At 31.2% G+C, this 20,308-nt stretch overlaps 1 protein-coding gene and 1 long non-coding RNA gene across 2 annotated transcripts; both read right to left on the bottom strand.

Annotated features, from left to right (window-relative positions):
- Positions 1–7,034: 7,034 nt before the first annotated feature.
- LOC129293603 (uncharacterized) lies at positions 7,035–10,366 on the bottom strand. The gene is made up of 2 exons (XR_008589181.1): positions 9,412–10,366; positions 7,035–9,312 (listed from the first exon to the last, which is right to left on the bottom strand). It is a non-coding gene; the product is annotated as an uncharacterized LOC129293603 (long non-coding RNA).
- A 130-nt stretch (positions 10,367–10,496) lies between these two features.
- LOC129293602 (copper transport protein ATX1-like) lies at positions 10,497–13,205 on the bottom strand. The gene is made up of 3 exons (XM_054931656.1): positions 12,974–13,205; positions 12,131–12,206; positions 10,497–10,905 (listed from the first exon to the last, which is right to left on the bottom strand). Exons 1-3 carry the CDS (start codon positions 12,980–12,982, stop codon positions 10,760–10,762), a joined length of 231 nt encoding a protein of 76 aa, XP_054787631.1. The 5' UTR covers positions 12,983–13,205; the 3' UTR covers positions 10,497–10,759.
- Positions 13,206–20,308: the final 7,103 nt, after the last annotated feature.

The raw sequence follows: 20,308 nt of genomic DNA, 5'->3' as shown, positions 1-20,308 counted from the left end.
AGCCCCCCTAAAACCCCCTACCCTATCACCCCCAAGACCCCCTCCCCTACCCTGTTGCCCTCCCCCGTAACCCCTCATCGTCTCCTCCCTCGGCCCCTACCCTCACTCCTCTCTCCTCACCTTCTCGGCCCCCACACCCCTCCCTTTCCTCACTGGTCTCATCTACTCTCCTCCATTGTTCCATTACTCCATCACTTCAGGTACTTTTCTTAATTATTATTTAATTGTAATTTTATTTTTTATTATTGTTGAATTACTTTTATTATTATTATTATGATGTAGAATTGTTATTGTTGGATATCTAATGTTTAGAAAAAATATCCTAAAATTTTATTGATATTAATTATTATTAGAAGTGCTGTTAGTGGCTTCATAAGGCCTTAGGTGTTGCACGTGATTATATATTTTGTGTAAAATTATAAATTTTCTCTTGTAAAATTTTTAAGAGGTCTAATTTTTAGGGAAAACTTTGCCGAAATTTTTTTAAATATAGTATTTTCCCTAAATTAATTAAAATCATAGATTAATTAGGAATTTACATTTTTTTGAAATAGTGTGAAGACGATAACATGCACATTAGTTTTATTGTCCTCTAGGTAGTAACATATGGATCGTAGTTAAATGAATGCTAGGTGAACAGGTGATGTGTGAAGGAGCTTTTAGAATTTGTTAAGAAAAATATTGTTGACAATAGTGGAAAGTTCTATTATTCTTGTGTAAATTGTTTGAATGAAAGGAGACTCAGTATTGCTAAAATAAGAATACTTGATTTGTAATGGGATTTGCAAGAATTATATGGCATAAATTTGGCATGGTGAATGATTAGAAAACTATAGTGATACATTTCATTATGTGGAAGTTGGTAATAATTTTGGTGATGAAATAGATATGGATGAAGATTGATTAGATGACATGATCCGTAAGGTTGGGGAAGAGGCCTTTGAACGAGCGCATGTGTATGATAACTTGTGCACTGATGCAGAGAAGCCTTTATATCCAGGGTGTCCTGATTTCAGTTTGTTGTCTGGGGTGTTAAAATTAGTTATGTTGAAGGCAAGAGTTGGGTGGAGTGATTAGAGTTTTACATAGTTACTAGAGTTACTCCAAATAATGCTTCCAAAAAAAAATGTACGACCAAATTGTTATTATGATGCTAAGAAGATCTTGTGCCCAATGGGTATGAATTTTAAAAAGATACACGCATGTTCTAATAATTATGTGCTGTATAGAGAAGAGCTTGAAGGGGAGGAGAAGTGTCCAAAATTTGAGGCACCATGGTACAAAGAGAAGGGGGCCCCTATACTATAAACGATTTTCTTGCGTATGAGAATTTGTCTGGGTGCAGTGTCAACGGTCACAAAGCATGTCCAATTTGTAAAAAAGTCACATGCTACCATCAACTTCAACATAGAAGGAAGATAGTCTACCTTGGCCATCGTAGATTTCTTAGATGAGATTACCCTTATCATAAATTAAAGAAAGCTTTTCATGGCCACTAAGAGCACCTTCATGCTCTAGATGCTTTAACTGGGGAGCAAATATATGAACGAGTGAAATATATCAATTTTATTCTTGGTAAGACTCAAAAGAATACAAGTGCCAAACATACATGGAAAAAAAGGTCTATCTTCTTTGATCTTCCATATTGGTGCTTTCTTGAAGTGAGGCATTGTATTGATGTTATGCATGTGGAAAAAAACGTGTGATAATATTATTGGAACACTATTAAACATGCCAAGAAAGATGAAGGATAGTGTGAATGCAAGATTAGATTTAAAGGAAATGGAAATACGAGAGGACCTACACTCGAGATCTGAAGATAAGAGGACTTATTGTCTCTCGGCTTCTCATACATTATCAAAGGTGGAGAAAACAAGTTTTTATGAGTGCTTACATGGGATTAAAGTACCGTCAAAGTATTCTTCAAATATTAATAAGCTTGTGTTAATGAAAGAATTAAAATTGGTAGGCTTAAAGTATCATGATTGTCATGTCTTGATGCAACAATTATTACCAATGGTCGTTCAAGATATATTGAAAGAGGATTTGAGACACACAATAACTAGGCTTTATTTTTTTTCAATGCAATATGCAGTAAAATTATTGATCCCCTCAAATTAAATGAGTTGGAATAAGAAGCTTGTGTTATCTTATGTCAACTTGATATGCACTTTCCTCCTTCATTTTTTGACATTATGATATACTCGAGGGAGGTTAAAATATGTGGCCCTGTCTACTTATAATGAATGTACCCAGTTGAGAGACATATGAAAATATTGAAAGGGTATGTGAAAAATCCTTACCACCCTAAAGCATCTATTGTTCAAAAATATGTTGTTGAAGAAGTTATAAAAATTTTTTCTAATTATTTGTCTAATACAGAACCAACTGGGCTTCCTAAATCTCGTCAGGAGAGGAAGCAATTAGGTCATGGCACATATGGGGCATTAGTAAAGAGCATAAATCGTGATGAAGTGCAAGAAGTATATTTATATATCTTGAATAATATTGACAAAGTTTGAAGTTACATAGATACCCATAAAGAACTTCTAAGGGTCGAATGCAATCGGTTGAGAATGACTGAATAGAGGTTCTTGAAAGAGCAAAATAGGACTTTTGCAGATTAGTTCAAATAACAAGTCTTAAATGAGATAATGTTTCTGATATGATTAAATGGTTAGCAGAAGGTCCTAACATGGATGTGATATACTGGAATGCATATGATATTAATTGGTATTCATTTTATATAAGGTCTCTTGATGAAAAGAGTACTGTACAAAATAGTAAAGTTATGATAGTGGCTGAAGCTATGCACTTCTCAAGTAAAAAAGATAAGAATCCAAAAATCACATTCATACCTTATTTTAGGATTATTAAAGAGATTTGGGAGGTTGACTATACCAAATTTAGAGTGCTTGTTTTCAAATGCAAGTAGGTTGACATTAATGGTGTACAAGATGATAAGTTAGGATTTACATTGATTGATCTTAGAAGACTAACTTATGGGGAGGAGCCATTTATTATGATAGATCGAGCAAAACAAGTTTTTTATGTTATCGATCCGGTAGATAAAAGTTGATCAATAGTTCTCGAAGGAAAAAGGGTGATTGATAGTAATAATAAGAATGAAACAGGCTTCGATATCTCTGAAACTCTTACCTTCTCATCAGGACTACCCAATTTGAATGTCAATGAGATAGATGATGTACATGCCGCACTGTAGGTATTCAAGAATCGCTTTTGGTCTATAGTGAAAGTAGGAATTGAATCTCAGGGAAATATATCCGTATGTGGATATAACCCATGAGGAACTAGTCGAATATTGCCAACCTTAGAAAAAAGCCCTTATTCTCACGTTGTTGGGGAGGAGTATATATATCCCTCAAAATGCTGAAGACGAGGGTCCAACGTCTATGGGTTATCCAGAACTTAGAGTTAATAGATGTGGAAAAACAACTACTTCATAGCTCGGTTTGATGAAAGGGATATGGGAGAATATCTCTATATGAATTTAATTTTTAAATTAATGTTAGTTTTCTAATTTAGAATTATGCTTTATTCATAATTCTTTGTGTTTTATTTATTTTGTGTTATTTGAATTATGCTTTCTTTACAATTCTTTGTGTTTTATTTTTAGAAACATGGATAAAAATTAAAGTGGACCTACAAATGGTGTTCCGAGCCAGTCATCTATAAAGGTTACTCAGAGCCAACTGACTGCAGAGGTTACTCAAAGCCAGCCGACTGCAAAGGTTGCTCAAAGCGGTGATAGTGATCCTAGTCAAAGCCAGTTAGTGAGGAGGGGTAGGCAAGGAACACAATTGAGAGAGCTGACTTTGAGTAGAACCACTAACCACAGGTTACCAATTTAGTTCGATCAACAGTGGAAACCATAAGGCCAAAGAAGGCCAAGTTTGTCAGCTGCCTTGGACTCCTGTCACGAAACAAGCCCAATATCTTACATAAAGATTGGCTTGATGTGCCAAAACATGTGAAGGAACAAATTTAGGAAAGCATTCAAGTATGTAAAACATTTATAATTTTTATATGTAAAATACTAACTATTATTAATTGCAGCTCACCTATGATGTTTCGAATGATTAAGCATGTTGAAGACAGTTGATAAAATATTATGGGGAACATTAGAGAGGTTTCAAGACTAACCTTACAAGGAAATTTGTCCATGTCGAGTTGAAAGAAGGTCAGCTTCATCCTAATCCTCTCAAGACATATTAGTTTCTAGATGAACAAGCTTAGCAAGAATTCTATAAGATTTAGACTTCTAAAAAAGCTATGGTTAGTCAATTTCTAATCGATTTAATTGTAGTAATTTAATTTAACTAATTATATTAATTTTTTAATTTTTTATTAACAAGAAAAAGGATAAAGAAGTTGCTTGGAGAAATGAATGCCCCCACACGATGTCTCGTGAGGGTTATGATCACGTTGACAATATTTTGATGGATGAGAAGTTGAAGAACAGAGAAGAAGATGCTAAATTTGATCCTTTTATTCTCTTATCCCTACCATCGCCTATCTCTCATGAGGATAAATGGAGATATGGTCATCAACACAAGAAGGGAGGGTATATAACCGAGAAGGCACGTTGTCGAAAGGATTGTAAATAACATTTATTTCTTTAATTTTTTTATTCAATGACCAATATAGAATGTTATGATATTTGTTTTGTTTGTTATAGGAGGCTCCTAAGGAACAACAATCTCAAGAATCTTTCATTCTAGAGGGTAGAAATGAAATTTTAGTGGTTGCTACCGGTAAGCCAGAGCATCCGAGACGCGTTAAAGGTGTTGAATTCGGCATGGGAATCAGAGATTACTTTGGAGCACATGCATGCTCTAGTGGATTGAGTGTTGTTACGAGAGAAAAGCTAGAAAATGTAATAACAAATGTAAGGCAACAAACATGAAAGGAGGCTGAAGCTTTATTTGAAGCTCACTTGGAAGATCAGCTTCCAAAAATGAAAGAGGAAATGATGACCTCTATATCCTTACGACAAAAGATGATTGCCAATGCACCTCATACACAGTCTCTTGGATTTCACAGCACGAAAGAGAGTAATGTTCTTGGGTACATGTTAAAGGATCCTTCAGTGAGAAACATAGGTGAACCGTGTGAGCTATATCTAAAAGATCCTGATAGACGCTTGGTTGCTCTTGGCAGTGTTCATAGTTTGGGACAAACTGTCCAACATAAGCAAATGCGACAAGATAAAGTCAGAGTGGTGGTAGAAGATGTAAAAGTAGTGGATGGCTCGTCCCATTCCTTACTAATGAGGTCAAGACTGCATCCAAAGCTGTTGGTACTTTTATTGTGTGGCCTAAGAGACTTGTGAGTATTGTTCAAGCCAAGGTATGTTTTCTTAAATATTTCATACATTTTATTAAATATTTATTTTTTAATTAGCTATCTCTGATCTTTTCAGCTTCCCTTGCCAAATAATCCCCTGCCTAAACTTCCACAACCCCATTCACCGCAGTTGACTCTTCTCCAACAATAATTTTATTAGCTTACGACAAATCATTTCAAGAAAAAAAATTTTTAAGGGAAAAGGATGTTGTGGGTGTGGATAGTCCAATGATGATTAAATAGGAAGATTTGAATCGACTTCTCTCGAAAAGTCAGCTTAGCACAACATCAATTGAGCTTTTTATCTTGTAAGTATGTTTTACTTAAATACAATTAACTTATCAATATTGATCAACTAACATAATTGCATTATCGCAGGTACCTCCATCATCTGTGCATTACATCGGGCAAATGTGATCATTTTGGATTTCTTTGCCCTCATTACATGACAAAGAAAGGGAATACTCTTGAAATAAGATCCCGATACCTCCAATAATGAATATGTGAAGTTAAAAAGGATGTTTTCATGGCTCCATATGTGCATTTGTAAGGATCAATTTACAATTGATAGTTTTTTGTTAAATGTAGATTTCTTTTGATATCTCACTATATTTTGTAAGGACCACTAGCAATTGATTGTTCTTTCATTAAAGAGTAACACAATCCTCTTCTTATGCTCCCTTCATTACAAACCAAACAAGAACATAAAAAAAACGATAGACTCGTAAGTGTACTTGTAAAAAAACTATTAATTTTTACGGATATATTAGTTACAAATCTCGTGAGCTAAAGAATCCTACATGAATTGAGCCAAAGAAAAATTAAAACTAACACTTTATTAACATATTCAATTGTTAATATTTATTACCGATTTCCAATTGTTTATATATATATATATATATATATGTTTTTATATAGAGTCGCAGGCAACCACTGAAGATTAGTTTGTGTGGCGTATATGTAATGAGACACATGCTCAATATCATCATATTGGGAATGACTGAATTTACAAATGAGATAACTATATTTTTTAAAAGCTAATTTTATTGTTACTTGAATTGATTGGTTAATGTGTAATTGCAATTTTATACTTTAATATAAATGTTTGATATTGCAAATTCATTTTTTGAGGAGACGACATTCTCACACGTTGGACACAATATTTTATGGATGGTAAGTGGGGTTTAGATAGTTTTTTAAAAAATTATATAAGATAATTTGAGTTTTGTGTAATTTCTATAGAATTGTATTGAAATTTGGATTATTTATATGTACTTGAATCGGAAGGGTGGCAATAAATCGTATAAAATATTTGCATTTGTAAGAATTGGAAAAACAACTAAAAACAGAATAATTTTTTTTAAACCACTTTTAAGATAGGTTTATGCCATAACTGATGTTAAAAGTCCTATTTTTTTAAAAAAAAAACTTCAACAAGAAAGTTTCAACAATGGGCCTATGTCTGCTATTGAAAGTTTATTTTTTAACAGCGGTTATACAATCGCTGTTGAAAGTTACTTACATTTAACATCCCCTAAAACAACAGTGGACATAGAATCGCTGTTAAAAGTATTTTTTACCCACTATTAAAAGCTTATCTTGTAATAATGACCCATGAATCAGCATATATACAAGGCTAGCATGGATCAACTTGTAGAGCCAGAGAATTGTGCACCAGCAAAATCAAGGATTTGCACATCCATGGAATCAGTGACTTAGGCTCCCCAAAAGCTAGTGATATGAGAATCAGAACACTTAGAGATCCATTCAAAGATTAACACACATGGAGAATCAAATCAGGAAGATTCCACACGCTTATGGAGCGATGGATCCAGCCAGCACAAAACCACACCCTTGTGGAGCCAGAGCAAAAGCATACACTTGTAGAGCTAGTGTGGAACCATGTCCCCGCTGACCTGAAGCAAAACCATGTGCTTGCAAAGCCACAACGGAACCGCATCCTTCTGGTTATGTCGCAAACGAGATCAAAAGATAATAATAAGAAGAATGATATGGGATCTTTAGGTTTGGAATGTGATGATGCAGGTTGATTCCATCACAATCCAGGGATGAGAGGGAGGAAGAATTCCAGCCCATATAAAACCATCCTCACCATAAGCATAGTAAAAGCTGCTGAATTTGCAAAATTTTGCATTTAAAATTAGATAAATATGCTCAAAAATAGTCTAAAGAAGAGATCAAAACTTTACCACAAACAGCAAAAAATTTCACAAAATCTTACCTGCATCCAAATTCAAGGCACTCATACATTGAAACCAAAGCTTTCTCTTGAGCTTGGAGCCCTCATCTTGATGATATACAACATTTTTTGCCATTAACTCTATGCTACTTTATGTCTCTTAATTTAAGTATATACAACGCTACCTTCTTATTCTATATTTTGCTACATGCTTACAATGGTGCCTTCTTTCCTCATTTCTATATGATAAACAACAACACAGACCATGCTAAGATGAGTATATGATGGTGACAGGAGAAGAAATAGAAACAGATCAGAACATAGGAAGGTTTCAATGAGTGCTTTTGTAGGAAAAAAAAAAAACAATCATGAATGAGAAAAATATTAAAAGTATGCATTTCAATTCCTTAATTAAAAACAAGCAAGTCATTTAGATACGTTACGCTGTGAGTTTGTGCCCTATTTCTCATTTGTTTCTTTCAGTCTCTTTGCCTTGACCACCAAACAAAACTTTCCACCATACTAGGATAACTTTAGGCTTGTTTGACCTCCCAGAATAATAACTTTAGGCTTGTATATGTTTTTTTGTTTCGATATTCTTAAAACAATTTTGTAAAATAGTTTTTAGAACAAGTTTTGGAAATAGAAAATAAAAAAAATCTTTTTGAATCATTATTTTGAAAAACATATTTAAAGTTGTGAAATAAAGAGTGAAAATAAAATTTATTTTGTTATCATCATTGTCATTAATGAAAACATATCTTTTGCCTTTTCTCTAGTTTTGCATAACAAAAAATAACACACGTTTTGGATTTCTAGTTTTTCGAAACAACTTGTTTTTTTTCAAAATACATAACAAGAAATTCATTTTCGAACAAGTGTTTTTGATTTTCTTTTTTTTTTTCAAAACAAAAAATTGTTATGAAAACTGTAATCAAGCACGCCCTTTGTCACTTAGAAGGTGAATCATAAGCCACCACCTATCTAGTCTTTCCCTTCACCATTGGCATCGAAGAAGCTTTGCAAGTTGGAATAATTCTCTTGACATATCTACCATCTTCTCAACCACTTCCTCCAACCTCCATGGTTCATGACCGCAAAAATAGTAGAAATTATCACTGATAATATCACAACAAATTTATTATATTAAAGTAATAATTCGTGTATAATATGAGTTTAATTAGAACAATCCGCATCTCCTATTAATAAAATTAAAATAGATGTATATAGTTCTACTTTCCCAACACTTAGAAGAGAAGAAGAGAAAGAAAGTATGGGCATCACCCAAGCACTGAAATATAATGCAAAGGACCAAAGATGAGGATACTGCAAAGAAACATAGTGAAGGGATGAGCAATGAAGATCACATAGGGAAAATGGAGTATGCTCATCATGTGTAAAAGTAATTACAAATATGTATAGAAGTGAGAGGCATAGAAGCTATATTAAGAAAAGATGCTTAATTGGAAAAAAGGGTTTGGATGATTATTGTGGAACTTCCCTATCTAATGATTCCTTTCCCTCTGTAACTCAATTCTTCCTCTCCCAGAGTTGTATCAATCCCTTCTTTGCTTTTTCTTCCTCTCTTTTGCTCTTAATCTCATTGCCAATGTAATTCTAGAAAAGAACCTTTTGTCACTGCCAAGATGCCTCCAAAATTGGTTAGCCATCACTTGGAAATCCTCCCCTGTTTCGGAACTCCAAGAGAAAATGGCAAAAGAGGCTTTTGAAATAAGACCATTTAGCTGTAAAAATCAAAAAAGGAAATGGTAGGTTGTTTGAGATTGAATGAAAAAAAAAAAAGGAGAGAAATGGACAAGAGGATTGTTGATTGGAATCCTTACTTGATGCAACCACAGTGAACGAAGTGAGGAAAAAAGGATCTTGACTGCTCCGCCCAACGAACATAGCGCTAGAATTTCACCATTATAGTACTTCAGTGGTGAGGGAGATGCTCCCCTCCCCTCGTTTAGTTAAAAAGTAATTCTTCCCTTTTCTTCATATTACTCCCTCCCAAATTAAAGGTTTTTTTAGAAAGTAAGCTATTTTTTTTTTACTATTTTACTCTTATTTAATTTTTAATATTTTAAGGGTATCTATAACTAAAAATTTTTTCTTCATATCAAATTGTGCTTCACTTCCAAATTTTGAATGACCTCATTGAATTTTTTTTAAAAAAAGTTCCATTCTATCATATTTTATTATATATTTAGTTATTTATTTTTTTATAAAAACTTGTTATTATTATAATTATTAGTTTAATTTTTTTTCACATATTGACAATATGATAGGATGAGAGTGAATTTTTAAAAAATCATGTAGTTTAAATTGAGGTGTAAAATTATTTTCTACAAAAAAAAATTTTAAAAATTTTCAACTAATATATAGAGATATAATAGTAAATTAGTTATTATCTTTCCTCCCTTTCTCTTCTAAACCAAATAAAGAATCGTTAAAAATTCCTCCCCTTCTTTTCCCTCCAACAAAGCCAAATAAATTAACCTCTCTTCCTTTCAAACCAAACACATCCTTAATATATATATACATGTTCTTGAAGATTTGGACAATTGCTGTGGGCCTAATGAAAGTGGACGCAGATCACAAAGGATGGTAGGTCGGTTTAGAGCATTGACTTCATGGCAGCAACGACATTGGTGGTTGCAACGGCCATTGCAAAGCATCCCATTTTGAGTGAAAAGAAAGTCAAGGGAGACAGATCTGATTTCATTTCGAAATTTGAAATTAGAAATCAAAAGAGAGAATGGGGGAGAGATAGAGTCGAGATTGGACGTAGAATGCACTCACCAACATTCTATATAGGGAATCTTTTTTTTTTTTTCCTGAAATAAAAATTTAATTAATACCATCAACTTGCCAAAAACCATGTCATTTAAATAATCAAAAAAGAAAGAAAAGAAAGCTAAGTTCATAAATCAATGACAGAGTAATATTAACATAAGCCTAAAGTTCGTCAATCAATCAACGAGAGCCAATTTCTGGTCAATCAGCTGCGTTCTGCAAGATTTGTATGATAAGGTTGATTACAAAAACATACAGTACCATGAGATCACAGCATATACATAATACATCAGAATACAAGTTGTACAATTATTGATAGTCCACCAACTTTTTTTGGCTAGAAGTACTACCCAATTAACATTTGCAACAATGACTCAGGTAACTACTACAGTTTTAGGCTTGGCTGGCAGTTCCCTCGGCGTCCCAAAAGGCGCTCTTCTTCCCGGTTTTGGATACAGTCTGCAGAACCGTATCTGGCGGTACATTTCCTTTGACAGTCACCTTCTGTTCCTTCAAATCAATGTCATATGTTTCCACACCTGTAAATAACAACACTCCTCATTATCAAACAAAATTGAAGGAGGAAGCTGGGGAGGATATTGCTCTTATCACGCTCTTTCGCAAAGATGCAGCAACAAACTCATATTTAAACTTGTGTGAACTTTCTCTGTGTTGTTGTTTTAATATATATATATATATATATATATAACGATTTTAAGGGGAATCAGAGGTAGAATGAATTGAGATCGTTTAGGATTTAGAAGTTTCTTGATGAAGATAAGGAGTTCAATAGCAGAATAAGAAAAGGGGAAGCAGAGAAATTCGAATCCCTTGTCTTACTTTTGTGAATATAGAGAGTGCATTTAAAAAAGAAATAGAGGGAAAAAGTAGTGCAAAAGCATAATTATAAATGTACAATCTAATCTATATGCAACCACATTTGCTTGTCTTCTCTCACTAAATGCAAAGATGCATGAATAGAGAGAATTTAATTTGGAAGCAAGGGTATTTTCAACACCTCAAAGTCATAAGATAGTTGATTGTGTCACCATTGATGGACCAAATGAATCGAAGATAGGACTGTATGAGATTAGTAGGCATACAGAAATAAGACAAACATATGCAGACATTTACATGCTATAAATACAATTTTCAAAAAATCACTTTCAAGTCCAAGCACAAGCAGATTTTATGATAGCAAAGGAAGATTTAGAACTGAAAAAAACACTACGTGCACTTAAACCAAAATTATTCAGATAATTGCGAATGAAAACAGAAAGTGTATGACGATTACTGAAAATTGCAGTAGGAACAGCACCAATTATTGTGGCCAGAGTAAGACATTCCTTCAGCAAATTTCTAAACAAAGTTGATATTAGAATCCGATAGCAGAAAGCCAAATACACTATTCCCTTTGGTTTCTATTATAAGGCACCTTTTAGAGGTGTTCTTTGCTGCTTAATATAAGGCACAAAAAGGATTATTTATTACAGCTTTCCAATTTTACTTCTCTTGTAAATTTATTTGTATGATTCATCGTATACTGTGTACCTCTTTTTTTTCTATTTTTAATAGGGGTAAAGTTAAAAAAAATTTAATTTTAAGACATATTTAATGAGTTAATTGTCATTCCTTTTCCAGTAAAGTAATTGAAAGTGCTTTAAAACAAGGATAGGAGGGAATATGCGAGAGGAAGTTAACCCTCGATGATAACGTGTCCAAGAAGAGAAGATAAATAAATTGAATACAATCATCATAGTCTACCTTCCAGTTTTCCCAAAACTCTTTTCACTGCCCCAACACATCCTTCACAAGACATAGCAACTTTGAGGACTGTGGTCTGCATCCATATGGAGAAGTTTTTCAGGTTAAGAGGCATAAAAGGAGAAAATGATCATAGAAACCCCTTATCTCACAATACAGTACATTCAGACAGAATTTTAAATGAAATAAATGTGCTGGAACAAATTAAAGAAAGAAAGAATCAGAAGGGTCATGGGACAAGATATTTCTTCTAGGCCAAGAAGGACAAGAGATTAACCAACCAACATTTAACATGATTTAAAAAAAAAAAAAAAAGAACAGTCGCTTCATCCTTCATTATAACTAATTCAAAGGCCAGCATCTAGTGGAAGTGTAGCTATGAGAAACAGACCAGGCTAAGAACTCAAAGGTCCACATACACCCCAGGAACTACCATCATGAATTCATATTCAAAGGTTATATTTATCAACTAAAAGCTTAGACATATTAAACAAGGAACGCAATCGATCTGAACAGCTAACTAGGAAGAATAGTAAGAAAATCCTAATCGAAAGGGGGAGTGCCGAGTTTCCTTCGAAAACGATATCTTCTTGGCAAACAGATTTTTAAGGGGGGAAAAACATCCAGTTCAGCATTGAAATATTAAACCATGAACACAATCGATCAAAAGCGCAAGGTAAAAAATAAATAAATAAATAAAATATGCATCCAAAAAGGAATGACCCAGAACTGCAACAGTCAGATGCAAAGTATTTGACCCAGAAAATTTGCGAATAAAGGTAAGAAATGGAAGGCACAATTTGAGACGAAGACAAATAATTGGGTCGGGTTCGGGCAAATCACCTGAGACATGACTATCTTTCTCTGAAGAGGCTGAACAAGAAAAGATTTGAACAAAAGCAATGAGATTATGATGTTTCGATGGTGTTCAGAGGTGGAATTCGGAGTCGAATTTATACACCAAAGGCACAAAGTTCAACGAAAAGCTTACGGCAGCGTTTCGCAATCAAAAGAATGTGGACACCGATCGTGAGGTCAGGTTTGGTGGCCGACGTTGATCACCCGCCGGCTCTAACCGTCATTGCAGACGTGGCTTCATCATTTTTTTTTTTCCCGAAGTCATTTGCAGAGCATTACAACTTTCTCTCAAAAAAAAAAAAAAGGTTAATTTAGATAGTATTTTAAATTTGTATTATTATTTTAAAATTAATGAGACTCTATTCTCTTGCGAATATTTTTCTACCAAATTGATTAAGATAATCTTTTGTTAAGAAATGATAATATATTATTGGGTAAATATAACTTTTGATATATGTACTTTACTTATATTTTACTTTTGATCCCTATATTTTTTTTAATGTTTTATATTCTTACACTTTTATTTTTTATTGTTTTAAATCTTTTCAAGGTTCCTATATTTTTTTCATAAAGGAACCAAAAATAATCAAAAATAAAAGTATAGGGACATAAAATATTAAAAAAATATAAGGATCAAAAGTAAAATGCGAGTAAAGTACAAGGATTAAAAATTATGTTTACCCTATATTATTCATTTTAAAAATGAATTCATAAAAAGTAGTTAAAAAATTTCGGACAAAACGTTTCTATAAAAAGATCTAGAGTTTAGATAGAAATAATTAAACTAAAAATATGGCATTTATTTATAATCATAGTAAATAATAATATAATCAACAAGTGTCTCTTCCATAGTAAACAAGCTAAAGGTGCAAATTTGATCATGTATTATTTTTCAAAAAACATCCATAGCTTTATATCAAACAATGCGAAATAAATCAAAAACTTTTAAAAATGAAGTATCTAGTAGCCTTCTGTTATTTTCAGCAAACAAACATTATATGAAGCCCACAATTACATGTGGCACTCCACATTAGCATATATAAAGGTGCAAATTTAACTACAAACTATTTTTTGAGAAACATTGTATAGTCTCTATTATAAAAAACAAATCATTTAATATCATCCCATCAATTTTGATCAAACACCATTTATTTTCAAACTTATGAGATCTATGTGTCAATCTTTTTAATCTTTTTACCTTCATTCTCAATCTTAGCTCAAGAAGAGGTTTAAAGAGTTTTTATTTGAAAACATTCATAAAAACGACACCAACAAAGTAAAAAAAATAATTCGCGACTAAATTAAGCTAGAATCAAGCTTTAGATAAGAACTCTTCGAAACTCTTTTTCTCAAACTAATACTGAGAATGAAGGCAAGAAGATTGGAGAGATTGAAACTTTGTAGACCTCATAAATATAAAAATAAACAGTGTTTAGTCAAAATTGAGGAGAATGTGTTGGATGGTTCTTTTTTTTTATAATAAAAGCTATCTAATACCCCTCGAAAAATAGTTTTAAGTCTAAATTTGTAAATTTACACATGTTGACATAAAGTGTCATATGTCATTATAAACCTCACATGACGTCTGTCAGTTGAAAATAATGGCGAGCTACTAGATGCTCTATTTTTTAAAGTTTGTAATTTATTTTACATTACTTGACAATTTAGGCCACCAGATGTTTCTCAAAAAATAATACATAATTAAATTTATACCTTTATCCTAGTAAATAATAAGGGTAAGCTTTTGCCCCAACTTTTTCTCTCTATTATCTCTTAACTGCAAATCTAAATCAATTAAATTAAATGTGTACTTTTAAAAAATATATCAAATCTAAATCATTAAATTCAATTTAGTGGTCTAGATTTGCAGTGTTCCCTCTTTTGCTTTCCTTTGCAGAGAAGGAAAGCCAAATACTAAATAATACTACTTTCATCTTGATTTATAAAACATTTTTAGATAAAGCCACATATACCAATAAAATATATTAAATACACTTTACAATTATATTTTATCAAAAAAAATATAAACTTTTAAAATTATCTTTCATTTGATACTCTATTTATAAAATAATATTAAAGAGAGAATATAATGAGAAAGATAATATTTACAAAATTTTATTAATAAAATTTTATTTTTATCAAAATATCTTATATTTAGAAAGTTGAACTTCTTGCAAAAATATCTTATAAATTGGGACACCAAGACTAGTTTAAAATCATATGGTAAAGCAATTTGGGGAAAAAAAAAAAAACAATGACTATAAAAAGATCTATATATTCAAAACCAGTCATAACACTATGGAGTTTTGAATTTATTCTGTTCGGCCTAAACACTAATATTGTCAAATTTTGCCCATTTTTAAACAAATTTTAATTTTTACTTTAAAAACAATCACGTGAACAATATTCTACCTGTTTTTAAAAAGGGGAATTAGAAATATTTGGGAAGGAGTCAAATGCTCTAGAATCAAAAGAAAAGGCCAAGAGTAAAAGTCAGATTAAAGGATCAACTCAGGGGACTGCATTCAAAACAAGAACACAGGGATTAAATTTCAAAAAGAAAAGAGAACCAAAAACAGTTTTGCAAATGGTCCTTATCGAGTCGCCTGCATAGGAATTTAAGACATGTTTGTTTAAGATTAACAAAAAAGTGATCTTTATTAAGTTACACGTTAAAGTATATTTTAATCCTCTAATTTTATATAAAATTTTAATTTAATCTTTTGATTTTATAAAATATTTTTTTAATCTTTTGACTTTAACATCGTTAATTAGTTTTAAATGACTATTTTTATGTTAATTATTATTATTATTTTTAAAAAAATTAAACTTAATATATCAACATTTAAAACTATTTTATGAATGTTTAAAAATGTAATATAATTTTTTTTATAATGAACTTAACGTTATTAAAATTAAAGAGTTAAAAGACATTTCATAAAATTAAAGAATCAAAATAAAATTTTATATAAAGTTAAAGAACTTGTTAAATATTTTAGCCTAGGTAATGTAAAGAAGTTTTTTGAACATGGGGTTGTTAAAAGAAAGTTTTTTATTTTCAATTTATTTTAATATGTGATTCTGATTAGTTTATCAAAATAAGGTGAACATAAATTTTCTTTCAACCACCTTTCATATTTAGTTCAAAATTCTCCCAATAACTTCCTTATATAGCTTAGTGCTTTGTTTGGTTTTGTATTAAGGGAGCTCAAATCTTAATTAGTAACCTCAAAAGCTGGTTGAACCGATCCTTTCTTGTTTTGATTAACGTTACAGCCCAACAAGCGTCTAATCTATTCCTCCCACTCCAAGCAACATTTTCACGCTTCGATGTTACATTTTTCCGCGTTCATCCTCAAATTATTTGAGCTCTGAAGAAAAAGTCTTGAATGCGTTGTCTCAAGTGTGACCCAGTTTCTTTTATCTCTCTCTCTCTCTCTCTCTATATATATATATATATATATATAAGAAATATTAATTTGCAACCAAAATTTAGAGACCCTAAGCACTTTTGCATAAAAAATTCAATAATATGATGATCTTTTCCACAAAAAAGCCTCAATCAAAATTGAACCCAAACAAATATAAGATCACCATTTTAAAAACTGGAATTATTAAACCCATCCAGGAAAAATAAGAAAATAGAATATTAATAATTTAAGCTCAAAATTTCCAAATTTCATTTAAAATTTTTTTGTTTTCTAAAATTATCTAATAATCCAAATATTACCTACAGGCCAAAAAAAAAATCCAAATATTACCTCAGAAATTCAAATGAACTCAAAATTATTCTTAAAATATAAGATAAAGGTACATTTTTGTCTCTGAAGTATTTTCTGAGAAACAGTCAGCAACCCTCACATTTTTATTAGAGCAATTTTGCCTTTAAAGTTATCAAAATGGAATGTCAACATTGAAATTTTAACAGAAAGGGCAAAAGTGTTTTGTTTTGATAACTCTAAAGGAAAAATTGTTTTGGGAGCTCTTCAAAAAATATTTTAAAAGCAAAACTGCACCTCAGCCTAAAATATATGAATAAGGTGAGATAAAATCTCAAAAAAAGAAGTCATGAGTTATCAAGAACTCTATTTAAGTATACCTGCTGGAGCACTTGGGTTTCGAGATGCATGTTAGCTTTTCGAAATTGAAAGGCGTAAATGCACGCTTGTATGATTTCTCGTCAAGACTCGAGGTTTCAAAAAAATTGAAGTGCAATTAGAAGCAATTAATCTGTTACAAGGATGATTCTTTGCCAACATCGGCTTGATTTGAAGGGAGGAAAAAGTGAAAAGAAAAGGGGAAGGAGAGAAAATAAAAAAAAATTGTAAAAAAAATAAATTATTATGTCTTGATCATTGACCTGTTTATGTAAAATTAAAAAAATAAGTAATTTTTAGATAATTTATAAATTTTATAAAAAGAGATTTATTTTATATAGATTTAATAAAAAATGCATTTTTATATTTTTTTATAATAATAAAAAAGTATTATTAGTTAGTTCTTTAAAATTTTATAATATCTTCCTTAATTTTTGTTTTATAAAAATAATTTATTATTATATTATTTTAAAATTTTATAATATATTTGTGTATTTTGCCCCTTCAAAACACTTTCTCTTATGTATTGAATTAAATTATTTTCAAAAATTACTCAAAATATTTTCTTAAAATAATCAGAAATTTGATTTTTTTTAATTCTGATTATTTTTAAAAATTTAAACAAATATAGCGGGCATGTTTATTTTAGCTAATTTCTTAAAAAAATCACTTATTTTCTTTTAAAAATATATTTTATGAGTTTTTATGATATATGTTTAAATTTTTAAAAATAATCCAAAACTGAAAAAAAGTAGATTTCTAATTATTTTAAGAAACTACTTTGAGTAACTTCCAAAAATAATCTAATGCGGTAGATGAGAGAGAGTGTTTTAAATAGGTGGGATATATGAAAATATTATAAAATTTTAAAATAATATAATAATAAATTATTTTTATAAAATAAAAATCAAAGAAGATATTATAAAATTTAAAAATAACTAACTACTAATCACTTCTCTATTATTCTAACCAAACATAAAATAATGTCTTTTTTTATAAAATATCTATAAAATAAATCTTTTTTTATAAAATCTTTAAACTACCTAAAAATCACTTATTTTTAATCTTAAACAAACAGATCCAATAAAAACACTCAAAATAGATTTCTTTTTTCAAAAATTAAGTAATTTTTTCATGAAATAAATTAAAACAAATGGGCCATAATTTTCATGTGATCATAATATAATTTTCAACTTTCAATCAAACAAAATTACTGTTGGGCAAAAATATATCACCAAGAAATTCTTGTACTCCACACGAGAAAAGAATTAATTTAGATGAAAATTTTTAGGTATAGGAAACTTGAATTTGTATTTTATTTCAAATCATGCTTTATGTGTCGGGTGAATCATATCACTTTACATAAGATAGCATGAAATATATCATATCAATAAAATAATAGTACAGAATAAACAGTGAACTTGGGAGATTTTCAAAAGTTTGGATACTGCACCCTAATTTCAATAGCAATTAAAGCAACTGGTAGTTGCATCAAATTTAAATGGGTTGAATTGTAAAAATATTCAGAATTTTTTTTTAAGAACTTTTTTTGATATCCTTAAATCAACATTGATATATAAATAGCCATTAAATTTATAAAAGAGATCAACACTCTCCAATCCTTCGCTATCCTCACAATTTAACAGTGAACACTAGATCATTTTAATAAATTGGGAAAGGTTGATCTATTTTATAAAATTAAAAAATACCTATATACCATAAGGGATAAAAAAAATTTGGAAAAATAATTCTGAATATTTTTACACCTTAACCCGATTTGTATTTTTAAAATATGAATTTATACTTTTAGAATATCGGTACACTTGTATCTCTTGACCCTAACATGAATAAGAATGTTATGAAAGCAACATAACTACTTAGTAAAAGCTGCAAAAATATACAATGGACAGCTTAGAAAGCAACCTCTTAACATGCCAAGAAAACTTAGTACAAACTTGTCCATTCTCGTATCTCAAATTCCACATCAATAAGATCAACCAAATACACGAGTCTATTAACATAATCTCAGCACAACTTACCATATTTATATCGTTCTAAACAAAACCAAAAGTCAGCTAGAAGGCTATAATCATGTCTTTTGCGTGATACAAGAGATCATCACGCTTAAATTAGATCAAACCAGAAGGCCGGTGGTTAAAATCTAAATGGTTAAATGAAGACTATAAAAGCCAAAGACTTCAAAAAGTGCAGATTTCAAGGCTTCAGCATGGTGGGAAAGTGACATCTAATAACGTTGTAGTCAAAAGTTGAACTTGTTTATATAGTTCACAGATTCATCACATTCAAAATGAACCGTAATATTGGGGGGAAACAAAAACACATAGGAGGGAAGATTAAAAAAAAATGACTAGCCTGCTACTACTCAAAATAGATGTTAACAAATCAAGACAGAGCATCACAATGAACATAATACAACAACAACAACAATAAGCCTTTATTTCATTAGGTGGAGTCAGCTACATGAATTGTAAGACGCCATTGTATTATATTTTTAATAATATCACAATGAACAAAAAGGAAACAAATTACCTTGATAAATACTTTTATCATTTCTCAACAAACCTTTAGTCAAAATAAATAAATTTAGTGTAAAGTTATCTATTATAATGACCTTGATGAACACGCAGACATTCTCAAGAAATGTTACTAATCATACAGTCATTTGGCATAAGAATGAGATTAATTTATAGATTCCTTAACCTTCAGCAGTGCTAAAAGGAGGATTTGCCGAAACAAATTTATATGTACAAAAAAAAAAATAGAACATTAAAATATAAAGAACTACAATACATGCAAATGAGCATGCAATACAAGGAAGAACCGAATTCAGCGAAGGTGACAGAAAACCCAAAGCACAGACAGACAGCAGCGATGCCTTTGGAGTTACAGAAGCGGACTGCAACGAGGAACCCATAAAAGACAGCGGCAAATTTAGGAAACCAAAAGTAGATGTGGTTAAAATCCCACGATCATAAGAGACCCATGACGAGAGAAGCTCTGCAACTTGACTGAACTGCTGTTTTGAATCTTCCTGAGCAACTCGATTCATATCCTCTACAAGGTGCAAAGGCTGAGTGATGGTGATAACCCCTCTGTTTGATGCAGACAACGTTGGGCTACCTTGGGTTTCCTTGGAATTACCTTGCTCGACTTCAAGAACACACTGGAGCCCCTTTGCGACGTTAGCATCATGCACCAAGGG

This window comes from Prosopis cineraria, unplaced genomic scaffold (genome assembly GCF_029017545.1).
Source record: "Prosopis cineraria cultivar Desert tree isolate PC_DT_omini unplaced genomic scaffold, ASM2901754v1 PC14, whole genome shotgun sequence".
NCBI lineage: Eukaryota > Viridiplantae > Streptophyta > Magnoliopsida > Fabales > Fabaceae > Prosopis > Prosopis cineraria.
This window is presented reverse-complemented; position numbering and strand designations above follow the sequence as displayed.